Below are 26,589 nucleotides of genomic sequence, written 5' to 3'. Positions count from 1 at the left end.
TAGAAAGGTCATTAAAATAAATATTATTTCAAATTGTATAATCTTTTGTAGTTTTTGATGCATTTTGAAATGTCTGTTTTTACAAAATGCCACAGAAATGTGACTAAATGTAAGGGTGTTTGTGTGCGCACATGCATGCGTGTTTGTGACTTTGTCTTTGTGTGTGTGTGTCTGTGTCTTAATGTGTGTGTAAGTTTTACTGTGTCTTTGTGCGTGCGTCTGTGTTTGTGTTATGGGTGTGTGTGTGTGTGGGCACGCACACACGTGTGAGCATTTTACATCTTTGTTTTGCATCTGTGGCTGTTTTTTTTGCCAAATTCTATAAAAAATGCTCTCTGTGGCAGTCATACCTTTTTGTGTTTGTGTGTCTGTTTGTGTGTGATGAGTATATCTTTTCCTATTTTGCATTTGTGCTCTAGTACCAGGCCTACCTTTCTGTTTCAAAATTTTCAGATTTATTCTGGATGCATTGATTTTATTTGATGAATAACAAGAAAAAATTGTTGCCTTTCCAATTCATTTCAATTGGGCCTCTTTTGGTGAATTTTTTTACGATCGAATCAAGCACAGTTTTTTTATATGAATCTTGACAGATAATCTGGAAAAGTCACAAAATCTTATTCCACTGAGATGAAGGGAACCATGTTTTTTAACTAAATAAAAGTGGCTTGGGAGTAAGACTGACCAAAAGGGACTTATTAGGGTTAAATCAATTTTTTAGTATCTATATATTTTGTATCACTGTTATGATATAGAAATATGAACTCTTATCACTTTAATGTACAATAATACTTAATATTCATCACTGTGTCTTAGTTTCTAAAGTGATTTCTAAAACAAAAGCAGACAGTCAGACCTCATTTACATTTTTTTATTAAAACCATACAAACATTTGTAATCTGATATAAAAAAAGAGCATTGATATTTTGTTCCCAGTCTGCACTTCGACTCTATTTCGATCTCTTTCTTTAAATTTAAAACAGAGCATTGGGATTCCTGCTTTATAGAATTTTTACTAATTCTGACCCCTGATGCCTTCTAAACTCTTAGCTACAGTCTACTAAAATAATGTATTTACAAGCATAAAACAAAATGAAAAAGAAATGTAAATACAAAAAAAAACAATGTTCAGCTAACATTGCTTATACACTCATATTTTCAATGCCCAACCAGCAGAATCTAGTGTTGAATGTTACATGTTAGATCATAGGACTCCTGCCACAGATTCATACACATTTTATTTTATTTAATTACATAAAAAATTGGCAGTGTTTGTTTGGACAGGCATTCATAAGGCACATACCTTAGGCCCAGACCCTGTAGTCCTTTTCCTCTGGGAATGGGTCATACCACTTTTAAAACAAAAAAACATGACACTAATACACAGAAAGCAATTTATATAACCATACAAAAAACAAAAATGAAACCTCAATACTAGAGTACACCTTTAAAAAACTGTACATATGCACTGCAGGGTAATTTTAATACTGTTTAAAATCTTCTAGCTCTTGCAAGAGCTTGACATGTCTTGTTATTCATAAGTCTTTAATTTTTTTATCATAAATGGGAAGGTCTGTATTTTTTTACCAAGACGTATGATATTCCACATTACAGATTCACTGCACTGTTCTGACAAAACAGCACACAAACAACTGTGTAAAAAGCAACATAAAATATATATTTAAACAAGAATTGATATTAATGTTTTTTTTTAACACATTTTGGCCACAAATTCAAAGTTTTTGTGCAATAAGCAACACGTTGACACTGACTAAACTGACCCCCACAATTGTCACATAATGCACCGCTTACTGTCAGCACCAGTCATGAAGAATATGAACATTTTACAATTAAAAAAAAATATATCAACATTTATTTACAAGAATACAATCAAGCTAAATCAAGATAGGGAGTACAACTCTTGCGTTATGGTCTATCGTACCCTTATTCGTAACATAATGGTCCCTTCTACTTGGTCAAAACGTTTAGTAAGACTTATGAAATCACCTTAACATCGCTTACAAAAGACAATCAGAATAATAAAATACAATAAATGGGCCTGCTATGAGTGATATTTGACCCTGTCTTGACCTGATAAGTACATTTACTCATTTTAGTGGACACCGTGTACACCTGACAGGAAAAAATAACATGCACGTATAGGAACAGTGTACAAAAAAACAACAACAGAATACTGTTTTAATGTCATGGGAAGAAGACTAATGCCTTCTGCTGTCATCACAATAGCAATATAAAAGACAGGCTTTTAAAATAGCCTCTATTCCAGAAATGGAATAAGTATTTATATATATATTTATATATTTTTATATATATATATATGGTTTTACTGGTCACTGCCAGGGCAGATTCAAAATAGATCATGTGCCAACACATTATCACATTAAACTACTTTTAAGTCTTTCTTTTCCTCAATCTTTACATTACATGCACAATTTAAATCATTCTTCTACGTTCTTGCAGTAGGGAAGTCACAGACTACTGCATTATAGCCAGAAATTTGCTCTCTTCTGCAAGTGTGGTAAGGAGGGAGCTCATGTCACCAATAGCCATGTTGTTAGTGCCCGGATGCATGCTGTGAAATGCAGCTGAAAGACGAGGAGTTGTTAGCCGGGAGGAAGTCCGAGATAGACCCTGAAGAACACTGGGACTAATGATATCAGACACCATACTACCCTGCTCATAGCTATCCTCAAGAATTGAGCAAATGTCCAAACCTACAACTGGGCTGCCTTCTACTGTGCTGGTCACCTGATCAACTCCTGGTGACAAAATGACCTCGGAAGGTGCTTCAGTTTCTGTTATCAAGGACTCAAGTAGACCTGACGGCATGATGTCATGGGAAGATGATGGTTTGGAGACTGCTGGGTCAAAACACTCAGCAATAAATGCTGAATGTTGCTGCTGGATGGAAGAGCAAGTGTTGGTCTGTATATGATCATTTGCCTCTAGCTTCAGTCCTGAAACTTGATTGGCTAGGGAGCAATTGGCACCATTTCCATTTCTTAAGATTTTTTGCTGGCATAACTGTGCATTGTTTTGCTGAGTGGAGTAGGACTTTGTATGATACGTGCCTCTGTGGCCACTGTTGGCTGGTGGGTGGGTCATAGGAGGCTGGGGCTCATGAGATATTATTGATGATGGAGACACATTGCAGTTAGCTGGTCTTTGCAGCAGAAGATTGCCACTGATTTGATGCGTGGTTGTGCTATTTTGCTGGAGGTGGGTTTGGGAAGCAGTTGTCTGTTGGACACAGCTAGGACGGATGGGCCCCAAAGAGATACGAGAGAAGTCTGGTCGACCAAAATTGTGCCTTGATTGCAGCTGGGATGTTGATGAAGACTGAACTGAACCTGGATTCAATCTACAAGAGAGATGTTGGGTTGCCTTGGTAAATTGCTGATGTTGGTCTTGATGTCTGGATCCAAAGCTCTCATTTTCCATGTGTTGGACACCACCTGTTTGAAAGGTTGAGTGCTGGTCTATGAAATCTGTATGCAGTTGTTGTTGCTGCACAACCATGTTCCCAAAGCGACCAAAGGGGTTGCTCATTAAGCCACTCTGGTCTGACCATCTCCTGCACCTCTGAGGCTGCTCTCTGGGAGGAGAAACATCAGTGCTTCCAGAGCTCACTTCATTCCATTGGATAGGCATTCGATTTCTACTTGTACCTTCTCCTTCTGGCGCTTCCTGCTGCTGTTGTGGGCTAAGGAAATTTGCAGTACCTTGGTCAAAAGTGGATCTATGGGGACTTGAAACATTGTTAATACTTTCCTGGTCATGAGCCAATTCATGTTCCTGGGAGCGGAGATACTGCACCAAGTCATCTGGCAAAATGTCTTCATCTGCATTTAACAGACCACCATCCTGGTCTATAGCCAAGTCCTCAAGTGCTGATTGTTCCATGATGCTAGGAGGGCAGGGAGAGTGTATGCTCCTCTGCAAACTGCCTACTGGGTAGACATAGTTCTGCAGGTTCAGACCCAGATCTTCTCCATCTGAGTACTGATTACCACTAGAATGGGGTAATAAATGCATGTTATTCAGACTGTTGAAACGCTGTATCTGTGGCAAGCCAAAAGCACTAGGATCCCGTGTCCGTACAGGGTCACTGGCTCTTCTATCAATATTTCCTGGACCTTCACCAGGGTACAACCCCCTTCGTTGATACACAGTGTTACTGCCATGTGCCCCATGTATATCATCACTGCAGCGACGTGGCCTGACTAGAGGTGGTAGTGTGAGCTGACCTGGCTCTTGTCCATCTCCCATCATAGCCAGACGAGATTTTAAGCTCATCTGTTCCATGTTGGGCAAGGGTGTGGGTGGTGGCCCACCTGTAGCAGCTGCATACTTGGCCTTCAGGCGATAATGCTGTGCTGGAGTAAGGTTCAGACAACCTCTTGTTCCTATCCCACTTCCTCCAAGACCTCCACCATTCCAGTTTCCACCGTGCATTACCCCAAATGAACTTCCACCTCCTCCGCACTGGCTGGCCTCACTGGAACGTCGGGAGGCATCGGTGGAAATAGGATCGTAAGAGTCAGTGGAACTGAGATTGTGGAGACGTCGATGGTGGCTGTGCTCGGATTGCGAGGCCTGGCTGGAGCGGCGGCTGGAAAAGCAGGGGGAGATGCCAGAAGAGCGACGGCTGCTGCTCAAGTAAGCTGAGCTGGTTGCGCTGCCACTGCTGTCTCTGCGCTCATGCAGCAAACTAAGCATTGTCAGCTCTGTGTTGGATGGCTCAAGACGCAAAGAAGGCACTGGTGCCCCCACAGAACTATTTCTACCAAGGCATGGACCTGGCAATGAAAGACACGCTCGTTAGATGATGCTAAATCATGCCAAATAACTAAAATTATGCTAAAGATTACTGTTTTTTGCCAATATTAGACACTTATTAGGACACTTGATGGTCAAATACTGTTGAAAAAGTTATGGAACAAAAATATACCTTTTCCTGTGAGGGCAGGCAGGGCTTGGCCTTTTGGGGGTGGTGTGGGGGACAGATGTCCTAGCCTAGGCACAGCTCCATTAACCTGCCTTAACCTCTCCATTTTAACATGCTCCATCCAGCGTAGTGGCCGTACACTTCGGTGAGCCTGCAAAGCAAGTGTTGCTGCTGTGGCTGTTGCAGTGGATACTGTAGAGTCCATGATGGGGGCATCCTCCTCTTCTCCCTCTCCTTCCTCATCTTCATTTTCTTGGTCCTCAAGCAATGCCGCCTCCCCTGCAAGCCCAATGCTGCTCAAAGCAAACTGGACTCCACGGCTGAGATGGGGGCTGCCGGGGGACTGGTCACTGCCGCATGAAGACTGACTGCCAGGGCTTGGCTGAGACGTCTAAAAGGGAAGGAGAAGAGAAAATATATAGTCTAAGTCTTAAATTGTAAATGTATTCCAGAAATGTAACACCATATCCTGATCTCTTAGGACAATTTCTATAGATGAAACATGTAATGAGGAAAGCCAAATGCAATGTTTAAGCAATGTCATGTTGAGGGAAAGTATTTATCACAGTCTACCGTATTTTTCGGACTATAAGTCACACAGTTTGGCGGGTACTGGAACTTATAGTCAGGTGCGACTTATACGTCAAATTTTTTTATATGAACCAAGAGAAACCATTACCGTCTACAGCCGCGAGAGTCCACTCTATTCTGCTCCTGTATTTATGTAATTCAATTAATTTAGTGATGCGGAATGACTTCGGGAACTTTTTGAACTTGATTTGGCTCATCGTGTTATAGTCCAGTGCGACTTATAGTCCAGTGCGACTTATATTATATGTTTTTTCCTCTTCAAACGCATTTTTCGACTGATGCGACTTATATTTGAAGCGACTTATAGTCTGGAAAATACGGTAATATATATTGGGTTGACTGACTAAGCTTGTTTGTCCCTATTTCAGAAAACATGGCTTCCTTTAGGGCTGTTGGGTCCTATTTAGCTTGTTTTGTATGTTGCAAATGGATAATGTTTGCTAATGAATGAGATGTTTTGTTGATAGTAGTGGTGTGGAAAGCTTTCTCAACCCAGAGTTGAAAAATGAATCTGAACACACAATGAAACCACAACTGCAGTTACAGCTCATTGATTTAAACTGCATCAGAGCTGCAAATACAAAACGCATACAACCAGTAGAGATTGCTGATCGGAGACACCTTAAGCATGCAGGCTAAGATAAAACACATGATCATAAAGAAATAGGTTGCAATATTGTTAACAATACGTATCACATACGCCATTAAAATGAATGAGATGATGTGTTGCTGTTGACCAATGACTGAAAGAGAAAGAATGATGAGTCTAAGTTGATTCAGATGGTCCAGACTTGCACAGAAAGAGAGCAATGGAAACAGAAAGGAGGAGACCAACAATGATGTCACGATTCTCACCTGATCACCCACTGTCCTTAGTAAGACAGGACAAGTTGTGCGTGAGGTAGTGGACAAAAAGATATTCAGTTATTAAATAGATCATGGAAAGAAAGATGCATCTAGTTGTAAGCAAGTTTTAGCTGATGTAAGCAAGTATGACATTATGAAAGATAAATAGATGTTAAGTCACGGCAATTTGAAGTAAAATTAGTAATCAAGCTTAGATTTTTTATGTATTACATACATAAATGCAGGCTTTATAAACTATCTGATGGGTTTGAGAGATTGTTCGATTTGGAAGGAGGCTTACCATAGGTTTTTCTGTCTTGATTGACTTGACTTGTAGACATTGGTCTTGTTTCGAGGTAGCGTGGTTATACTCCCTTTGGTCAGTTATAGCTCCGAGGGAAAGGTGACCTGGTGAACGGCCCTGTCCATTACCTCCAGGTTCTCGGGGCTGTGGTGGGGGTCGTGGGTATGTATCCCCACGCTGTTTCTTGGTGACATGGGCTTCAGGTCCGTGGACAGTTTTAACGTGTTTCCGTAAGGAGCTGGGGTCAGTGTAGCGCTTAGTGCAACCAGGGATTTTACACACATAGGGTTTCTGAGAAAAGTAGAATAAAAGAGATGTAATGGAGGTCTCCTAATTTCTGTAATTACTATTGTATTGGTGACCTTGCTCAGCAATGTCATTTTTTGTTATTAAATAAAATATTTAATGTATTTTATGTTTTCTACATAAAATCATCCTACATGATATAAAATGCATTCAGTAAAAATATAACCTTGATATCTTTAATATCCAAGTATGGCCATGTACAGAGTGAAATCAATGTGAAATCAATGAGTGGAATCAAACTTTGATGTTTATTCTTAAAATCAAATTTTGAGACTTTAGCCTGGATTTTACAGACAGGGTCCCATTTGTTCAAACCATTATTATAATCAACCAAAACAAATGAAAACACTAAGATGAAAACCTTCAGTGTCGGTTTCCCGGACAAGGCTTATTCTAGTCCCAGATTAAAATGCATATTTGAGCTACCTTAAAGGCGGAGTCCATGATGTTTGAAAGCCAATGTTGATATTTGAAATGACCTAAACAAACACGCCCCTACCCCAATAAAATCTGGACCTTCTGTTGATAGACCCGCCCCACACATACGCAACCCGGCATTTTATTTGATTGGCTATAAGTGTGTTTTGGTAGTCGGCCCGTCTCCTTTTCCAACGCGTTTTTCAAACATGGTGGACTCCGCCTTTAATTTAGAAACACTTATATATTAACATATCAGTGCCATTGTTTTGGGGACATTTCACAAGACTATTTTAAGATGTCAAATAAATCTTTGGTGTCCCCAGAGTACATATGTGAAGTTTTAGCTCAAAATACCATATAGATCATTTATTATAGCATGTTTAAAATTGCCAATTTGTAGGTGTGAGTTTTTGGGTGTGTCCTTTAAAAAGCAAATCTCTGTACTGAATGACAGTGCTGTGGTTGGACAGTGCAGATTAAGGGGCGGTATTTCCCCTTCTGACATCATAGGGGGGAGTCAGATTTCAATTACCTATTTTTTCACATGCTTGCAGAGAATGGTTTACCAAATCTAAGTTACTGCGTTGCTCTTTTTCACATTTTTTAGATTTTCATGATATGTCCCCTTTAAGATGCACAACCGCCCTTTCGTAATTTTATTTCCTTCAGCTTAAATAAAAGTGAAAAACATAAAATATGATGATTTCAAAACTAAACATAAAAAGTTAATATTATTTTATTTTTTCATACACAGTATATTATAAAGTTTGTAACCTTTCTAATCCACCTTGACTTAATTGAAATTTATGAATATGCTACCAGAGACAACCTGTACAAGATTAAATATATTTAAATGATCACACTGACAACCCTAATTACTTAAATGCATGCAAGAAATGTTTACTAGACAAGTACAAATTAATTCACATAAAGTAACAAAACTAAAATAAATTGAAAAACATAAAATGAATAAAATAAAAACAAAAATTAAACCCTATAAATAAATAAGCTGAGAGTACATGCTAAAAATGGATGTTTTAATTTGTTACACATTGTTTGTGCATTTTGATTTTGTGTTAAAATAAATAAAAAGAATAACTGTGTTGTTCCAATAATAACACAGAGAAGTGTCTAGTTTTGGACAACACACTAACTGTTGTGTGCATGTTTGAATTTACCTCATTGGAGTGCGTGCGGTTTTGGTGTTTGGCTCGGTCAGACGCGTTGGAAAAGGCTTTGTTGCAGCCTTCATGCTCGCACACATAGGGCTTCTCTCCTGTGTGCGAGCGCAAGTGTGTCTTTAGGTTCTCCAGTCTGGAATAAGCCTTTGAACAGCCTTCAAACTGCATAGCGAGAGAAACAAAACCCACAAGTGTCACTCTTAGATTGTTTTGTTCAAGACAGACCAAGACTGTTGCGGCGGGTAACCAAAGCCCAGAACAATAGCTGAGTTTCTTCAAACAAAACATACCAAACACATGCAACAAATCAAGTATGCAAATGTGTTTAATTTCATGTAATGCTCACCGTGCACTTATGTGGCTTTTCTCCCGTATGTCTGCGCATATGCACCACCAGCATGTACTGGGCTTTAAAGGGTTTCTGCTCTCTTGAACACTCTTCCCAGCGACACACAAACTCCTTCTTTTCTCCGTGGATGTGGTCGTTATTTATGTGCTGCAAAGAGAAAGGTCAACACTTGCGTTGGTAACATTACATACTGCACGGGATGGTTTATTGTAAGATATGTGCGTGATTCTCGCAAAATTAGACTTATGAGGTGTCATGAAACATTTTGATATGTAAAGTAAGAGTATCAAAATAAGAATCATACAGTTACAAACATCTCTTCATGTACTATTTTGCACATGATTTCAAATGACATCATCCAAACCAATTTTGTTGTTTTTTCCACATTTAAGGGGAAAATTGTCATTACCGCAACGTGTCCATGACTGGATTTGGGTTCTTTGACATGGAAATATTTATAATTGAAAAATCTAAAAAATAAAAGCTTCAGTTCATGTTACACTATAAACATTTACAGTAAAGAAACATGTGGTATTTGGTGATCATTGGTAAATGGAGAGACAATAATAAGGAATATAAACGTGTCCAATTTTCTCATCCTCCGCAACAATTTTCAATTGTTTAAGCCCTCAAGGAACTAACATTTTCAAAAAAAAAATTGTTGGAAGGGACATAATTGACTGTGACACTCAAGATGGCTACCAGGCAAGCAGTTCTTATTTTTTCTCTCCAGCTAAAAGTTGAAATTTTGTTTGTCATAGTACCTAGACATCTTTTTAGTTCTCATTACCGAAACATGAGTTTGTAAATGCATATATTTAATGTAATATCATGTTGCGATAATGTTAATTTTTGGTAATGATAATCTAAAAAAATGTAAATAATTCTGTAGGATATATATTTTTTAAATCCTCTAAAAATAATGGTTATAGTAAGTTCAGACCTTAATCTTATATGTGGCTTCAAGGACTTTTTAAAACAAATCTGATGCTGGACACCTTCTAAGTCTGGATTTCGTGAGAATATCCCATGTGTGAAAAGAAGATATTTTGATAAGTGATGGTAAGCACACAGTTGCAGTTAACCACTGACTTACATACTAGGAAAAACAAAAACTATGGCAGTATTGTGATAAATGCTGAAAGTTGAAGGTACCTATGAATTCCATCGTATTTGCTTTTCCAAAAAAGAAATTCATACAGGTTTATAACAACATGAGGGTGAGCAAATAATTACAAAATCTTCATTTTTGGGTGAACTATCCCTTTAACTGCTAACTCAAGTCCTTGGTGAAAATATGTAGTGCTATTTTAGTACCACTAGGGGGCTTCAGGATCACAAAATTGTGTAGGGCCTTAAATACAGTCTTTGAGCGCAGCACACGGTCTACTGACCCCAGAGTCATGTAATATTTATGCTATATTTCGAGTCTATGAGTCTTTGCATTATAAAACGAAAGTTTGGGCTCTGGATGTCTCAAGAGTCTCAACAGCAGCAGTCCTTAGTGAACTTGAAGCTCACTACAGAACCATTAGTATCAACATTGAAACATCTGTTAAGAGTCAAGAGAAGCTCAGACATATATATGGGTCTGTTCTTTCTCTCTCCTTCTTTCTTTCTTTCCATTCTTCCATGTGTCAATATCCTGTTATCTTTCAATTTTCTTTCCCTCACTCTATCTGCTCAGTCGGCTGTGAGCGAGCCATGGTTTGCGAGTCTCAGTGTCCGATTTAAACAGGATTTCAAATAAACCCCTGTCACCTCCCATCACCAAAGGCCTATGCCCCTGCCATGACAAGTGTTGACAGTTGTGCTGCTGTGGCAACTTTCAATCTAAAGCTTTGGGATGGGTGTGTGTGGAAGAAGGGGTGTTTGGGGATGAAAGATATCATAAGTTTAGCGAAAGCATCTCTACTGCTTGAGCTTTCCAACTGTATCCCATCACCTTCGTTCAATGCTGTTGTAAATACTGTCACCTCTGACTTAACCAAACCTTCAACTTTCAGTAGCTTCCCATCTCTCTCGCTTTCTTTTTTAGGAGATTAAATCCCTGTTGTGTTTTGTCTATCTTCCTCTCAACATGCTGCTTTCACCCAGGTCTTTCTAATTTTCTCTACATAACCCCTTTTCCTGTGTGTTTGACTGCCATACACACACAATCAACCAGGGAGTTGAAGATTTTAAAAGAAAACACAAAAGTAAACCACTGAGAGGATGAAGTCAACATCTGGCATCCACACAACAGTATGCGCCACTCATAAGTGGTTTTCCGGTCCTGAAGCCTTTGGATTTCAAAGGGACAGACACAATATCCTGAACACAAGCGAGCAGGATTAGTGCATTCCAAAGCAACGGAGCATCTCCAAGTGTAAGGGAAGATGGACGGATATACAGACAGGCCAAAAGAGAAGAATGAAAGCAGGGAAGAAGGAGAGAAAGACAAAACAGAAAAAGAAAGACAGTCGGTGACTTGACTTCCCTCACATACAGAGCAGAAGAGAGGACGGACTGGAATGACAGCAGGAAGTCCAAGAAAGGAAAGAGTGAAACGGCTTCAAAAAAGAGTGAGAGGTGACAGTACAGACAGAGACGGGAGCTCATCCTTTATTCTTCTTCATGACACAAAGTCGGTCTGCATCACAGCCCCCTCTGTCACCTCACCGCAGTTTTTGCCAAACTTCCAGAGTTTGGGTGAGGAACACAGGTGTACAGGTGTGCGTGTGCTGGAGAGTGTGTGCATGTGCACGTTCTACATTTGCACTTCTACATCACTAGACGTCGAAGATGGACTGTCATTCATACCTTGTTTCCTTTGAGACAAAAAGAGTCGGAAAAAAGTTTCTAGACAAGGTTTGAGTTGACAGCATGTGGTCACTATGAGAATGCAAGAGTAGGATAATAATCTTCAGTTCTGATTTCCAATTTAAACATTTACATTCTCGCAGATTTAGACATAGGTCAATCCATTGTTTCGGGCAAAAATCCTTGATCTTGTAGCACGTTTTCTTAAAAAATGCGATGGAATATGCAGGATATTTATGCAATTTTATGAAACGAAATTGTGGGAACTTATAAAAACTTGAGAAAACTATTTGCAGCTTTTCATTGATGTTCAAGTCGCATAATTACATCGCTTCCTAACATTCCCATGACAGCAGGGAAAGGGCTGCACATTTGTGAAGTAAATGCAACATTTTTCAACTTTCTGCTAAGATATATATGGGTTTTTGCTACGAAAATGCGGGGATTATGAAATAATGCAAGCCCCGCATATTTTGCAAGCAGAAATCTGCAATTTATGCGGCGAAAGTGCAGCGTATTTTAAAAATGCGGCCCCCGCATAAAGGGGGTCGCACACCGGCCGCACAGCTCGCATCTAGGACAACTCAGAGGTATCGTAAACCGGAAGTGCACATACAGACTACCGGCACATCCGGGAACTTGACTGTAAATTTCGTCACTGCCCCTTTTTGGGGGATATAAACCAGACCTTCCATTGACTTCCATTCAAAATAGCGGAACAAAGTAACGTTCGTACACAGCCGGCAGGCGTAAATAACTTATGAAATCACTCAGATTAAACATGTTGAGTAATTATCTGTCCACCCTGCCTGCCATAGAGCGCGAAAGATACATTAACACATTTAATTTGGTCATAATAAAAACATGTCCCTTTCATTCTCACAGCATCAAATTTGTGTAACAACGCTATCCAGTGATTGCTGGAAAATCACTAAGGTTAGTTGTATGGCTGGACGGAAAAGTGCACTCAGTACTCTAAATATAAAGACATAATATATAAATACGAAGTAACTTTCAAATACGAAGTAAAATCATTCACTTGCTTCCCTGTTGACTCGATGAGGTACAAGTAAATGTCCGGGTAAGACACCTCTGGCCAATAGTGAGAATGAAAGGGACATGTTTTTATTATAACCAAATTAAATGTGTTAATGTATCGTTCGCGCTCTATGGCAGGCAGGGTGGACAGATAATTACTCAACATGTTTAATCTGAGTGATTTCATAAGTTATTTACGCCTGCCGACTGTGTACGAACGTTGCTTTGTTCCGCTATTTTGAATGGAAGTCAATGGAAGGTCTAGTCTGTTTTCCCCCAAAAGTGGGCGTGAACCTGTTCAGAGACATTCTATGACATTGCGCCGGTTGTGCGTATTAAATAGCGCGAGTTTCTTCAGATAGCGTCTACTTCAAAATGCTAAATATACGTTAGCGGCCAATGTTAATCGTTAATGATTTGGGACAAATATGATGTTATTTAATGTTAAACTACGTGAGTGGTGTCCTGTGGTGGGACAGGGATTTGAGACACTTCCTGAGTCATAGCTGGGCCACCTGTCGGCGCTGGTGTGCGTATACTCATAGAAAGCAATGTGTTTGAGTTTTTTAGAACGGCCCGGCGCTGAGCTACGCGTCCTGTGTGCGACCCCCTTAAGTATGCAGACTTTGGCTGATTATGCATTGAATCATGCGATTGCATAATCACGTTTTTCTAGAGGGACTGATAGGTCGGCAAAAATACAAGATGTGGCACTGCTATTCCACTGAATAACGGACAATGCAATGCTCAATATGGCCACATTGGCGATAGATCACACTATTAAAACGAATCAGGCTTTGGGGGTCAAACGTGCCGGAGTGCAGTTCGGTTTGGATAGTGTGAGTGCGCCCTAAAAAACAGTTTCTTTCCCCATTTAAGTAGATAGGACTTTAGTCTTGAATGACTAAAATAACTGCCCAAAGATGTTGCAAACATGGCTGCCTAGTGACGCAACTTTTCTACAGGGACTTTGACGAGGTCTACAAGGAATTTTGCCAAAATTGTAATAAAACAACCAAGCACGTTGGAGCTGATGGTGTAGTGGGCAACGCTCCGACAGTTTGATTCCCGGCTCGTGGTCATTTGCCGATGCCATACCCCTCTCTCCTCCCTGTACTTTCCTGTCCTGTTTAATAAAGGTAAAAACTGGCCAAAAAATATAAAAAACAAACAAAACAAAAAACCAAGCACATTTCTAGCATTTTTCTTCAAATTCTATGGAAACCAGCAAAGATTCCTGCTAAATTCTGCGCAGTGTCCGCAACCTGTAGTGGACTTCATTGGATTAATGAATATAAGTCACCAGTCCACATAAAAACTCCTCTTTCTATTCATTCATCCCCCTTTTTTACGCCTCGCTCCGAAAGGGATTCCCTGTGGCATGTGATCCGTCTGCCGGGCCGGCCGTTCGATAACGCACAGAAAGAGAGGCAGAGAGAGATTGCAACACATCCCTGAATGCTGGTACACTCACTTGTACAAATGAGCTTAATGCTGTCGCGCGTGATGCATGACCTGGCTACGCTGATAAAAGGATGGAAGAGGAAGAGAGAAAAGTGTTGGGGGGGTGACACTAATGCCCTAATGGCTTGATGTAATGGCAATGGTTATTGAGCGGATGATGGCGTTGTTGTAAGCGAGCGCTGTTTAAGCCGAGGGAAATAGACTAACAGGTGCTGATGCTACACGCGTGGCCCAGAGGAGCGATCTATTCATCTTCGGCCTGCCACGGTACGGGACAACAACAGAGCCGGGCAACCGCTGGGACCGGGAGAGTCAAGAACAACATGCTTACTTTTATTTGTTTGATGCATGCAAATACAAACGTACGCTGGGGCATAAAATTTTCGTTTTTTTTTACAGTTAAGCAATGTTTCATCTAAGCTGCACATGTGCACATGTTGCTACTGCGCAGGTGCAGGAGACACACAAATACTTTTGAGAAAGCGAGAGGTTTTGAATCAGAGGTAAATGAGTGCATGACATTTTAACTGGAATCTATGATTTTTGACTGAATCGTGTAAAAACATTAGGATCGCCAGTTTATAATAGCATGCATTATATTTAAGTCTTTTTTATATATATATGTGTGTGTGTGTGTGCTGTTGATGAACTGGACTTGGTGACTGTGTGAAGTCCATTTTCATAATATGCTAATATGAGTGCCCTAATTTTCTTTATGCTCTTGTAAATACATCTGAGTTGCCTTCTTATCTATTTTTTTCCAGGCTATGATCTGCACAATTTAAACACAACCATGCATGAAAAAAGCCTGTTTACACACCAATTTCGCAAAGCTTTGGGACCCGCAACAACGTTTAGCATCATCAAACATGCACTAATAAATCATGCTCTCTTTTCGCACATCAGTCGCCCTCTTTTTGCACATCATGTGCAATTTAAAGTGGAAAAAGCTGACAAGAGACAAAAAGATGAGGAGCAAGTAGGAGTATGATAGAGTAACAATAGTAATGTATGTGTTTGGGGGGGGGGTGAATTGGCATGCGTTATTCAGCACAGCCTTTTCATCTTCACATAAAGATACTCCAGGCAGATAAGGTGTCTAATCCTCTGCATGATCAAAAAAATCTCCATTTTACCAATTAAAGGGTCTCTGCCAGCAGCCAGCGAGCGGTCCGCCTTCCCACTCAGCCTAGTTTATCTCCTCCAGCGCAGGGAGGAGCAGCGAGCAGCTTAAAAGTGCTATTCTTACCATACACGCACATACATTGACTTAGACCACCCCACAGCGCCACCATCAGACACAACCACCATGAGCGCAGAGAGGACGAGAAAGTCGAAGAGAGGGAGTGTGGTGGTGCTCGGGTCCAGAATTATCATTCATCATGCATAAAATAAAATAAAAGGCAACATTTTATTAAAGTTTCTCGCTATTGTTCAGTGGCTTATATTATGTCACAAAAAAATTACAATAAATATATGCAAATATGCAAATAATAAAAAAAAACGATTTGCCCAACATTGGGCAGGTGTGGGAAAAAATAATGTAGGACTGGGAGACATAGTTAAGATGGTAAAAACATTTACCACACATTTTCTCATTCAATCTTGAAACGTACTATCTTTTTTATTTTTAAACCCCCCACATAAGCTTATATTAAAGAGTCCTTATCAATGTGAGTACCCCTACTGAGAGAAAGAGACCACAGAGGAAGACTCATGGTCTGTTTGAAAGCATTGGTACCTGAATTGGAGGTATAGGGGCCGAAGTGTTTAGAAAAAAGGCAAAACACAAAGCAGTAAATCAGAGAAAGAAAAAAGGGAAAATAATGAAATAAATCACTGCAAATTGACACCCGGCTGGTTTGTGCTGACTGCGTAGTGCAGATAAGTGTGCTAAGTTGCAGAGATGTGATCTTTATCTTATCGAAAGCGCTAAAGCTGTGCCGATAAAAGAGCGCAGCCATGCGTCATGGTGTGAGCATGTTTCACATCGCTGAAAACGCTCACCCGGAGCAATGAAAAATGACATGTAAGCTTCCAATCTAAAATTAGGTATATGGCAAAAAATTAAGATGTGATATTAATATTAGCATACTGTATTAACACAAATGATTTTTAAAGAAACTATTATGTGTCTGGTAAATTTGTTTAAATTAGGGCTGGGAAAAGATTAATCGCGATTAATCGCATACAAAATAAAAGTTATTTTTGCATAATATATGTGTGTGTACTGTGTGTAATTATTGTGTATATTTACCCACACACACATACATATATTCATGTCAGATTTTTTTTATTTATATATCAATTTTTTATTTATATATAATATAGAATATATAAAAATATAAATAAATATATATACATATGTAAATGTTTCTTAAATACATACATGAATGTGTGTGTATTTATATGTACATAATAATTACACACAGCACAAACTCGTATATTATGCCAAAAATCACTTTTATTTTGTATGCGATTAATCGCGATTAATCTTTTCCCAGATTAAATAAACAAAATGGTTATGCACAGTAAGCTTTTTGGAATTTTTGAAATCTTTCTTGGAAATTTTTCTTCTTCCTCTGAAAATTGTATTGGTTGCGGGATACGGGGGAGGCATGGTGTATTGCTTTGATATATGGAAATCCAAGTCGTCTTTGTTGGATGAGATTCACTGTGGTCCACACACTGCACTCATCCCATTACTGAGAAGAGCGATAAGAAGCATCGGCCCTCGCTCAGCTGAATTAGAGGGGAGGGACCTTTGTGCGCAAATATTTTTATTAGCATGTCCCATGTCAACAGCAGCATAGAAAACAACAAAGTAAAACACAATAAGCGAATAAAAGCGACGGAAATGTTAAAGCGTAACTAAACCCCTGGTCAGAGCCTGACTCCACCCACTGGCAATATTTGAAAAATGCAAGAAAAGTAGGCAGATCCCAACAGAGATAGAGGGGACGACCTAAGCTCGTACCAGGTGTGTGGTGAGATCGCAACAAGGGCGTGGTAAGCTTGAACCTGCTTACGTCACGAGTCATTTTTTGGACCCAACATCCAATAGGAAAATTCAACTGCAGTAGCCACCGTTCAACCTTAAGAGGGCAGCACTCAGACGTTTTAACACCATATATTGTAGTATTGAAGCACTTTATATTCAAATGTCAAAAAACTTACTAAAATCAATGGACAGCACTAATAAACCATCATTCTTACAGATCAGTAACTAAAAAAAGTTGGATTAGGGTTTAGTTTCTCTTTAACTCTTTTTCCGACCAGCGTTTTTATAAAAAAGTTGCCAGCCAGCGTTTTTCATGAGTCACAAAAGTTGAATGCCTCCTAGAAAATGTTCTTCTTTAAATATATAAACATACAATATATAGAATATATCGTCTGCTTAAAAAAAAAAAACTTTCATCTGACCTTAATTTGTTCTCTTCTTATGACCTCTCAAATATGAGTAGGTTTCTTCAAAAACACAAAATTTTGAGCAAAAAGCTGAGATAATTGCGTTTTTGTGAAGGACTTTTGATAGAGATCAGATTCAGAGTGATCCTGAAAACATACACGGACATACAGCTCTTTGCCCTAGGGCGATACTTCCGTGTTTTATAAGTTGCGGTATTACGGATTGCCGGAAATACTTGTTACGAGTTAACTCGTCAATGGCGGGGAAGGAGTTAAAAGCACCACTATATGTAAAAAAGCAAATCTACTTTAAGATAAAAATGAAATTGATTTATAAACATTTAACTATTGAATTGACAGAATTTGGAGCAAATATGAATTCATACGAGTGACTTCAGAAAGAAGTTAAAGGCGGGGTGCATGATCTCTAAAGGCCAATGTTGACATTTGAAATTACCTAAACAAACACGCCCCTATCCCAACAGAATCTGGACCTTCTTTTGATAGACCCACCCCACACATACGCAACCCAGGAAACGATGTTGTTTAGTAGACACGCCCCTTACTGCTGATTGGCTACAAGTGTGTTTTGGTAGTCAGCCCGAAGCACATACTTAGAAATCTTTTAAACTACTGTTTTTGTATTCAATTTGTGTAATAGCTGAACTTTTATACACTGTATAATTATTAAAAACACACTGCTTTAAATTGTATACAATGTCTGAAAAATTCTCATATGTACCTCAGCTGTCACTGGGCTGAAAAAGTACAGATTTTTACCTAAAGAGTTCATACAGTATTAGTACCTTAGAAGTACATATTGGTACCAACGAGAGAGATACAACAAACACCCAAAAATTCTCGGGTAGGGATGCATATCAATTAATCGTGATTAATCTATAGCAGAATAAAAGTTTTTGTTTACATCATATATGTGTGTGTACTGTATATAATAACTTTGTATAGTTAAATGCACACACATGCATGTATATATTTAAGCAATGTTTACATGTGTATATACATTTGTATATTTATGTATAATTTATATTATATATAAATATAAATACTTAATATATAAATATATTTTTTTCTTAAAATTATACATGCATGTGTGCATATTTATATATACATAATTATTAATACACACAGTTCACACACACATATGATGTAAACAAAAACTTTTATTCTGCTATAGATTAATCGCGATTAATTGATATGCATCCCTATTCTCGGGCCAACAGCATATGTACAAATTTCAGTCAAAACCGGTCTATTTCATCATAAACAATCTGAAAACAGGGCTTTAAGTGTAAAAAACCGAACTTGTCCTTTAAAGGATACTGTCCCAGTGACAGCTGGGGTATATATTTTACCATTGTTTTAACAGTGTACTGTATTAATTCATTAAATAAGACTGCATAAAAATGTATATGGTCTTTATCTAAATGTAATTTTCTCTAAACAGATAAATTCTGAAAATGAATGAAGTGGCAAACAGTTGGAGCACTAAAAAATACCCACTTTCAAGTTCAAACTCCACTTTAACTCTTTACTTTAACATGAAATATTGCTATTACTTCTATTAAATATATGATTTTTTTTGTCAGCTACCCAATTACAAAATTCTTGCCTAAAATACTTGCCACACAAACAGAAACACACACACACAGCCCTCATAGATTTCAAAGACCAGGGCAAGAAGTTGTCAAGATCCTCAAGCTTTAAGTTGAAACCTTCATATGTGGGAGGCAGGCCATTCCAAGTGGAGGCTTTCAATTATAGATAGGGGTTAGCATGGCCGCCATGGATTGCCATGTCAGAGTCGGATAGACAGCCGTGGAGAACTGGGAATCTTTCTATCAGATGTGTGCCTTTGGGGGTTGGTGTGTGTGTGTTTCTCTGAATGTGTGTGTGTATTTGTGTGAATGATAGGAGAAAAGAGAGGTTAAAAGAATGACTGTGTGTGTGTGTTGTCCAGAGAGTAGTAGTTAAGGGGGCTAGAGTGCTGTATTTTCACAGGAAGTGGGCTTTCATGTCTGCTCACTTTCTGCCTAAACCTGAAAACGGCTGTGACAAATGGGACGTCTGGAGCAGGGGTGTGTATGTGCGCCCTTTGAACCTGTTTGAGACTTTAAGCCTCATCGCAAATGACTCTATGAAGATACTGAATGATTTTATAGATGGAATGTAGATGCTCACATGTACGAGCTGTTCCTGGGTGTCAAACTCCCGGCAGCAGCCTTCCCAGTGGCAATTGGTCTCGTACACAACCTCCGGCTCCTGCTTGCCGTCCTCTTTATCCCCTTCCTCTTTCACCAGAGTCATTCCATCCGTTTGTTCCTGCACAGATAGACACATATTCATAAAGACTAAAATTATAAACTTATAGGGGCGGTTTCCCGGACAGGGATTAGATTAGTCCTATAGTAAAATTAATGTAAGAGCTCTCCAAACTGAAAACAACTTGCACTGACATATCTTAAAGGGGACATTTCACAAGACTTTTTTAAGATCTTTAGTGTCCCCAGAGTACATATGTGAAGTTTAGCTCAAAATACCATATAGATAATTTATTATAGTATGTTAAATTTGCCACTTTGTAGGTGTGAGCAAAAATGTGCAGTTTTTGGGTGTGTCCTTTAAAATGCAAATGAGCTGATCTCTGCACTAAATGACAGTGCCGTGGTTGAATATTGCAGATTAAGGGGTGGTATTATCCCCTTCTGACATCACAAGGGGAGCCAAATTTCAATGAGCTATTTTTTCACATGCTTTCAGGGAATGCTATAGTTACTGGGTTGATCTTTTTCACATTTTCTAGGTTGATTGAAGCACTTGGGGACCCAATTATAGCTCTTAAACATGGAAATAGTCAGATTTTTTATGATATGTCCTCTTTAAAATACATCAGTGCTCTTTGTTTAGCCTCAAAATGCACACAAGTGATGTTTTTAGTAAGGCATGTTTGTTAAAACTAGCTTTATTTCCTAAATTAACTAAGGTCTAGTCCTGATTTAAGCTAATCCCTGTCTGGAAAACCACCCAAAAGGGACAATTTTTAGATTAATCCAGGACTAGGCCTTAGATATTTTGGGACATTTAAGTAGTTTTTTTTTTACAAACAACGAAAAATATTACTGGTGTGCATCTTGAGATGAAACAATGGCACTGATACATGTTTAGATATGCATGCATGTAAACATGCATTTTTATTTGGGATTAGGATGAACCCTGTTTGTGGAACCACCCTATAATGCTCTTGTTAAACGCATTCACATTGACAACACTTTAAATCTGGATTATTTAATCTCTGAAATTATTACCTTTGCATTTTGGTAATGATAGGTGGCCATAGTTGTGCATGCATGCTCTGCCGCGCATCAAAACACACACACACACACAAATATTACACTAATGCATATTACTGCAGGCTGACATGAAGGAAATTGCTCCATTCGGAGATAAAATTCTTTGTGTGGCACGTTAAATGAGGGTCCTTCAACCGTGTGGATGAGAAGGTGGATGATAAATGATGTTACTTTGAATACAAGACAGTTGGATGAGTCTTATTTGTATCAAGAATATAATGCTGAACTTCATAAAAATACATGTGACATTTGCAATACCTCCTGAGAAAACGCGCTGCTGCATGAGTTAACAGTGAGGGTCTTTTATTAACAAAAAGAAAAGTCCCATAATGCACTGTAACAAGAGCTTTCCTCGGTAGATGCAACAAATTATGTGGAACTGGTTGTTCGTCTTGAATTATTTTGGAAGTGTTAACAGCTTTGGAAATGGAAACCAGGTTTTCTGTACTCAGTGGTCTGCAGTCGACTGATTTAGCTCCATTTGGAGACATTTTTGTGCACCCTGCATCTGTATATCAATATGGACCTCTGTAGACCACAGGAGCAAAACGGTTAAAAGTAGCACTAAAAATGCCGCTTCAAATTTGAGTGGATATAGCCTACAAGGGGTTTGGGGTGGGCATTTGAAAAATCTAACCCTGAGTCCTTTAACTTACCATTTTACTGTTAAAAACCGAGTATGGACTAGTTAGGTAAAGTGCTGAATTTCATAGCATTCAATATCAGATGATAATAAAAATGGGTAATATACAGAAAAGAGGACTGTATAGACATTAAGCAACATCTAGGAAATCATTCTTGCCTCTGTGGATGTCATTCACACGTATAAATCCGGCAGCCAAATCTGCCTAGCCAGCCATCAGTTATGTTGGGCATTGTATAAAACGTGTCATCTAATTTTTCTTTCATTTTTTCATTCAGTTAAGCATTTGATTAAAGAAAAACAATTTCCTTCTGGAGCCGTGGAGATCAATGGGGCTTATCGCATCTGAGGCAGTTCCACAACAGGCGACCGAATCAAACACGCAAATAAATAGCTTTGCCATAATTGGTCCCTAAGCTCTTGCTGCGTGTGCATGTGTGGGAACTGTTTTCTTGAGTGCTTTTTTATTTTTGTTATGTGTGTATAGGAAGGTGCATACCTGTACGCTGATGGCCCCGGGGCTGGGCGGCTCTTCGTCTGGTTTGAGTTTGGAGCGTTTGTGGTGCATGGGGTCCCCTGTGCTGCTCACAGCCGACTCGCTGGTGGGTTTGTTCTGGAAATATTTTAAGAAGGCATACGTGAACAAAACTGAGTAAGCTGACATAAAAAGTCCACTTGATTATTACCATAAAAAGAAAGAAAAGTAATTAAGTAGACCCAAATGGGAGATACTACAATCATACAAGTAGCTGAAAGCACTATTAGAAGGATCTCTTGACAGAAATGCAATATAATCTACATAACTTTATTATCAGTGGTGTAATGAACTGTTTTGTTTTTATTACCTTAGAATGAGCCGTTTTTATTTACATACATGCTGGTTGCAATTCACGAGATGCTGCTAAAAATCCCACATTGCACCTTTAACGGATTCATATGCTTACATGCAAAACAGTACATTACTGTAGATAATGGCAATATCAGGTAGTAAAACAGTGAAACTTTGATATATATACAGTAGTACTGTATACACTGTCAAAAAAAAAAGATTAAAAAGGTCCCAAGCTGTCACTTGGGCAGTACCCTTTAAAATGTCCTTGTATGTGCCATTTAGGTACAGGTATGTATGCATACATGTAATTTGCTACCAATATGTACCTCTTAGATAGGCCTAATAAAATTAATTTACTTTTGATGCAAATATTTGGTGCAAATGTGTCCCAGTGACAGCTAAGGACCATTATTTTCTGACAGTGCATACATATATATGAAAGTGTGGTTAAAAAAAGATTTAAAATGTTGTTTTTTATTAACTTATCATGTTTTTATTGTGCTACTGCAGTTTGATTGATATTAATTGGAATGCACAATCAAAAAAACAAGATTTTTGAAAAAAAAAACTGAGTTATATCGTTTTGGAAATAAACTCTTCATATATACAGTACTGTGCAAAAGTCGTACTGTGGGTTTACACCAGACGCGTGTTCAACGATTTGCGTGAGTAGATTACATACAAAGTCAATGCAAAGACGCGATCAGACGCGTCCTCGGGTGGGGCGATGCGAATGACACGTTTGCCGCGAAAACACTCGCTATTGAAAATTTTCAACTGGAGCGAAAAATTTGCATGACACAAAGTTAAATCCCGCAAGTAATCTAGAGCGAGCAACGCGAAGCCCCGCTTTTTGTGTGTACGTAGCATTAAAGGCGGAGTCCATGATGTTTGAAAGCCAATGTTGATATTTGAAATCACTTTAACAAACACGCCCCTACCCCAATAGAATCTGGACCTTCTGTTGATAGACCCGCCCCACACATACGCAACCCGGCATTTGATTTGATTTGATTGGCTATAAGTGTGTTTTGGTAGTCGGCCCGTCTCCTTTTCCAAAGCGTTTTTCAAACATCGTGGACTCCGCCTTTAAGCCACCATGCCAGATTTAGATTTGGTGTTTTTGCCATGTTATATGTTATACGTTATCATATATAATTGTTTCTCAGTGTCTTCATTAGAATACATCCAGAAAATACAGGAAAATTTTATATAGTATTAAAAACTGTATAAAAATGTAAACTGATGTAAACTCCCCTTTCACTTGAGCAATAGCAGGACACTGCAGGATCTATTAAACCTAAATAAAATTAAATTATAATTTCTAATTTTAAATTAATTAAATTTTTTACTTCATTCTGCTCAAAAACGCCCAAGATGTGTTTAGTGCCAAGAGAGGTCACACTAAACACAGACGATGCCTAAAGAAGACATTTAGTCCTGGAAATGTAATTTTTTTATTTCCTGTATTTTCTGTTTGTATCTTAATAAAATAGATTGAAAAATAAATATGGATGGACATTAAAACTTTTAAAACAACACGTCTGGTGGTGGTGGCCTAAGACTTTTGCACAGTATTGTATATGGAATGGAATTGAGATGGTCCATGTTTGAAAAACTAGGTATTGCCACGGTGTCAAATCCAACACAAACATGGCACTTAACTGTAATTATGTAGGCATGCATAGAAACAATTTACTCCAGCCAAAAGCAACAAAAACAAAAGCCACTGACATCTCCAAACACAGACATTATTCCCAGTATGACCCTGAACCACTAAAATTTACTCTCATTCACAGCCTTTCTCTCTCTCTCTTTCTTTCTCTCTCTCTCTCTCTCTCTCTCATGCTAGGGAAAGTCCCCAGTGACTGACCAGAGCCAGTTAAAAAAGTGATTGGTGGGAGAGAGAGAAGAAACAATCCCTGGATGAACGAGCAGGATTTTTTGGCTTTGAAGGACAGCCTGTCTTGCTAGACTCTCAGTGAAGTGCAGTAGCTTTGAGCTTCCCTCACTAATAAACTCAAAGAATGTAAGCATACAGTACATGTAAGGAAATTCACTGATGTTATATTGTGCATCACAAATTAGCCTTCATGTGTAGCTGTTTTATCATTTAAAGATAATCTAAACCAAAAACTTTAAGAAGCCCTAGATTGAAGGAATGATTTACAGGGTTCCCCACACCTTAGTTAACTTCAAATTCAAGGACCTTTCAAGGACTTTCCAGGTTCAATACCCTCAAATTCAAGGACTAAATGTGGGGACACATTTCGAGTGAGAGCAAGGTTACATCATGTTACCTTTTAAGATACATTGATACAGTTCCCTTTCGAGGAAACTCGCGCTGCGTCACTGCGGTGACACTTTGGGGACGCCTCCAGGGGTAAGTGCGTCTGAATGGGTTAGTAACCAATAGTAAGGCTTAACGGAAAAGACAGGGTGACACAGGAGCCAGGAAGTATATTGCTAATTGAAATATTGCAAATGACGGGGACGCAGGAAGTATGGCAAGGGAGACGCAGCGTCTCGTTCCATTCTCAGGGAACAGCAGTCACATACGTAACCCGAGACGTTTTCATGTGTCAAACACAACTATGCAAAAAAGCATTTTGGTATAAATCCACATTCGCATACAAGATATAAGCATTTAAAGTGAACAGTTTAGCACGTGTGCTTAAAAAGTCTAGAATTTTTATGACATTATCCTACACTACACAGGGAATAATATGGATTTTTTTCCAGAAAACTTCTTGCATAAAATAATTCAAGCACTTACAAATATCTGTATCTATGTATGAATATTTTCAAAACCTTCCCAGGGCCTCAATCCCCCCCCCCCCCAGATTCACAAACTTTCAAGGACCCGTGGGAACCCTGGATTACTCCGAAATGCTAATATTTGTGACCCTGTCTGTGAAATCTAGGTTTATGTCTTATAATCTAATTATGAGATTAGAAACATCAAAGCTTGATTTTTATCACTAATTTCACATTAATTTCAATCTTCGAAATGACCTTTCTCATTCAATATTAAAGGAATAGTCTACTCATTTTGAATATTAAAATATGTTATTCCCTTAACTAAGAATTGTTGATACATCCCTCTATCATCTGTGTGCGTGCACGTAAGCGCTGGAGCGCGCTGCGACGCTTCGATAGCATTTAGCTTAGCCCCATTCATTCAATGCTACCATTTAGAGATAAAGTTAGAAGTGACCAAACACATCAACATTTTTCCTATTTAAGACGAGTAGTTATACGAGCAAGTTTGGTGGTACAAAATAAAACGTAGCGCTTTTCTAAGCGGATTTAAAAGAGGAACTATATTTTATGGCGTAATAGCACTTTTGGGAGTACTTCGACTCGCCTGAAAAGTCTGCTCCCCTTCTCACTCTCATAATGGGAGAGGGAGGGTGTTACTGCGCTGAGTCGAAGTACTCCCAAAAGTGCTATTACGCCATAAAATATAGTTCCTCTTTTAAATCCGCTTAGAAAAGCGCTACGTTTTATTTTGTACCACCAAACTTGCTCGTATAACTACTCGTCTTAAATAGGAAAGACGTTGATGTGTTTGGTAACTTCTAACTTTATCTCTAAATGGTACAATTGAATGAATGGGGCTAAGCTAAATGCTATCGAAGCGTCGCAGCACGCTCCAGCGCTTACGTGCACGCACACAGATGATAGAGGGATGTATCAACAATTCTTAGTTAAGGTAATAACATATTTAATATTGAAAATGAGTAGACTATTCCTTTAAAGTTATATTTTCACTGAATTTTCTTTACAATATGTAGGATGATTTTATGTACAAAACAGATGGGTTTTCACAAGCAGGGGTGCGTTTCATTACTGTAATCAACCATCACACACCCTTTTATAATGTAGAAAGCTACAAAATTACTTTATCATTACATACATTTTTTATTTTATGTTATAAAAATATTAACCCTATGTCCAGACTGCTGTTTTTTCATTCGAGGTGAATAGGAACTGGTGGGCCAAAAAGTATACACAAACAGTATATGAAACTTGTGATCGTGTCTCATTGGTGATGTCCGTGAGACT

General features: G+C 38.7%; 1 protein-coding gene across 2 annotated transcripts in view; it reads right to left on the bottom strand.

Moving 5' to 3' along the window:
• Positions 1 to 1,380: 1,380 nt before the first annotated feature.
• The window catches only part of gli3 (GLI family zinc finger 3), a 155,145-nt gene continuing 129,936 nt past the window's right edge, over positions 1,381 to 26,589 (bottom strand). For both annotated transcript variants that reach the window (XM_073863700.1, XM_055181431.2), the window contains 7 exons: positions 22,189 to 22,302; positions 19,878 to 20,018; positions 8,964 to 9,113; positions 8,615 to 8,779; positions 6,708 to 7,001; positions 4,973 to 5,360; positions 1,381 to 4,820 (listed from right to left, as the gene is read on the bottom strand). In XM_073863700.1, the coding sequence (XP_073719801.1) occupies positions 2,497 to 4,820; positions 4,973 to 5,360; positions 6,708 to 7,001; positions 8,615 to 8,779; positions 8,964 to 9,113; positions 19,878 to 20,018; positions 22,189 to 22,302 (3,576 nt within the window). In that variant the 3' untranslated portion in view covers positions 1,381 to 2,496. The remainder of the gene's footprint in view (positions 4,821 to 4,972; positions 5,361 to 6,707; positions 7,002 to 8,614; positions 8,780 to 8,963; positions 9,114 to 19,877; positions 20,019 to 22,188; positions 22,303 to 26,589) is intronic.

The sequence above is a fragment of the Misgurnus anguillicaudatus genome, chromosome 25 (assembly GCF_027580225.2).
Source record: "Misgurnus anguillicaudatus chromosome 25, ASM2758022v2, whole genome shotgun sequence".
NCBI classification, from domain to species: Eukaryota; Metazoa; Chordata; class Actinopteri; order Cypriniformes; family Cobitidae; genus Misgurnus; species Misgurnus anguillicaudatus.
The sequence above is the reverse complement of the archived record's forward strand: the minus strand, read 5'-3'. Positions and strand labels throughout refer to the sequence as shown.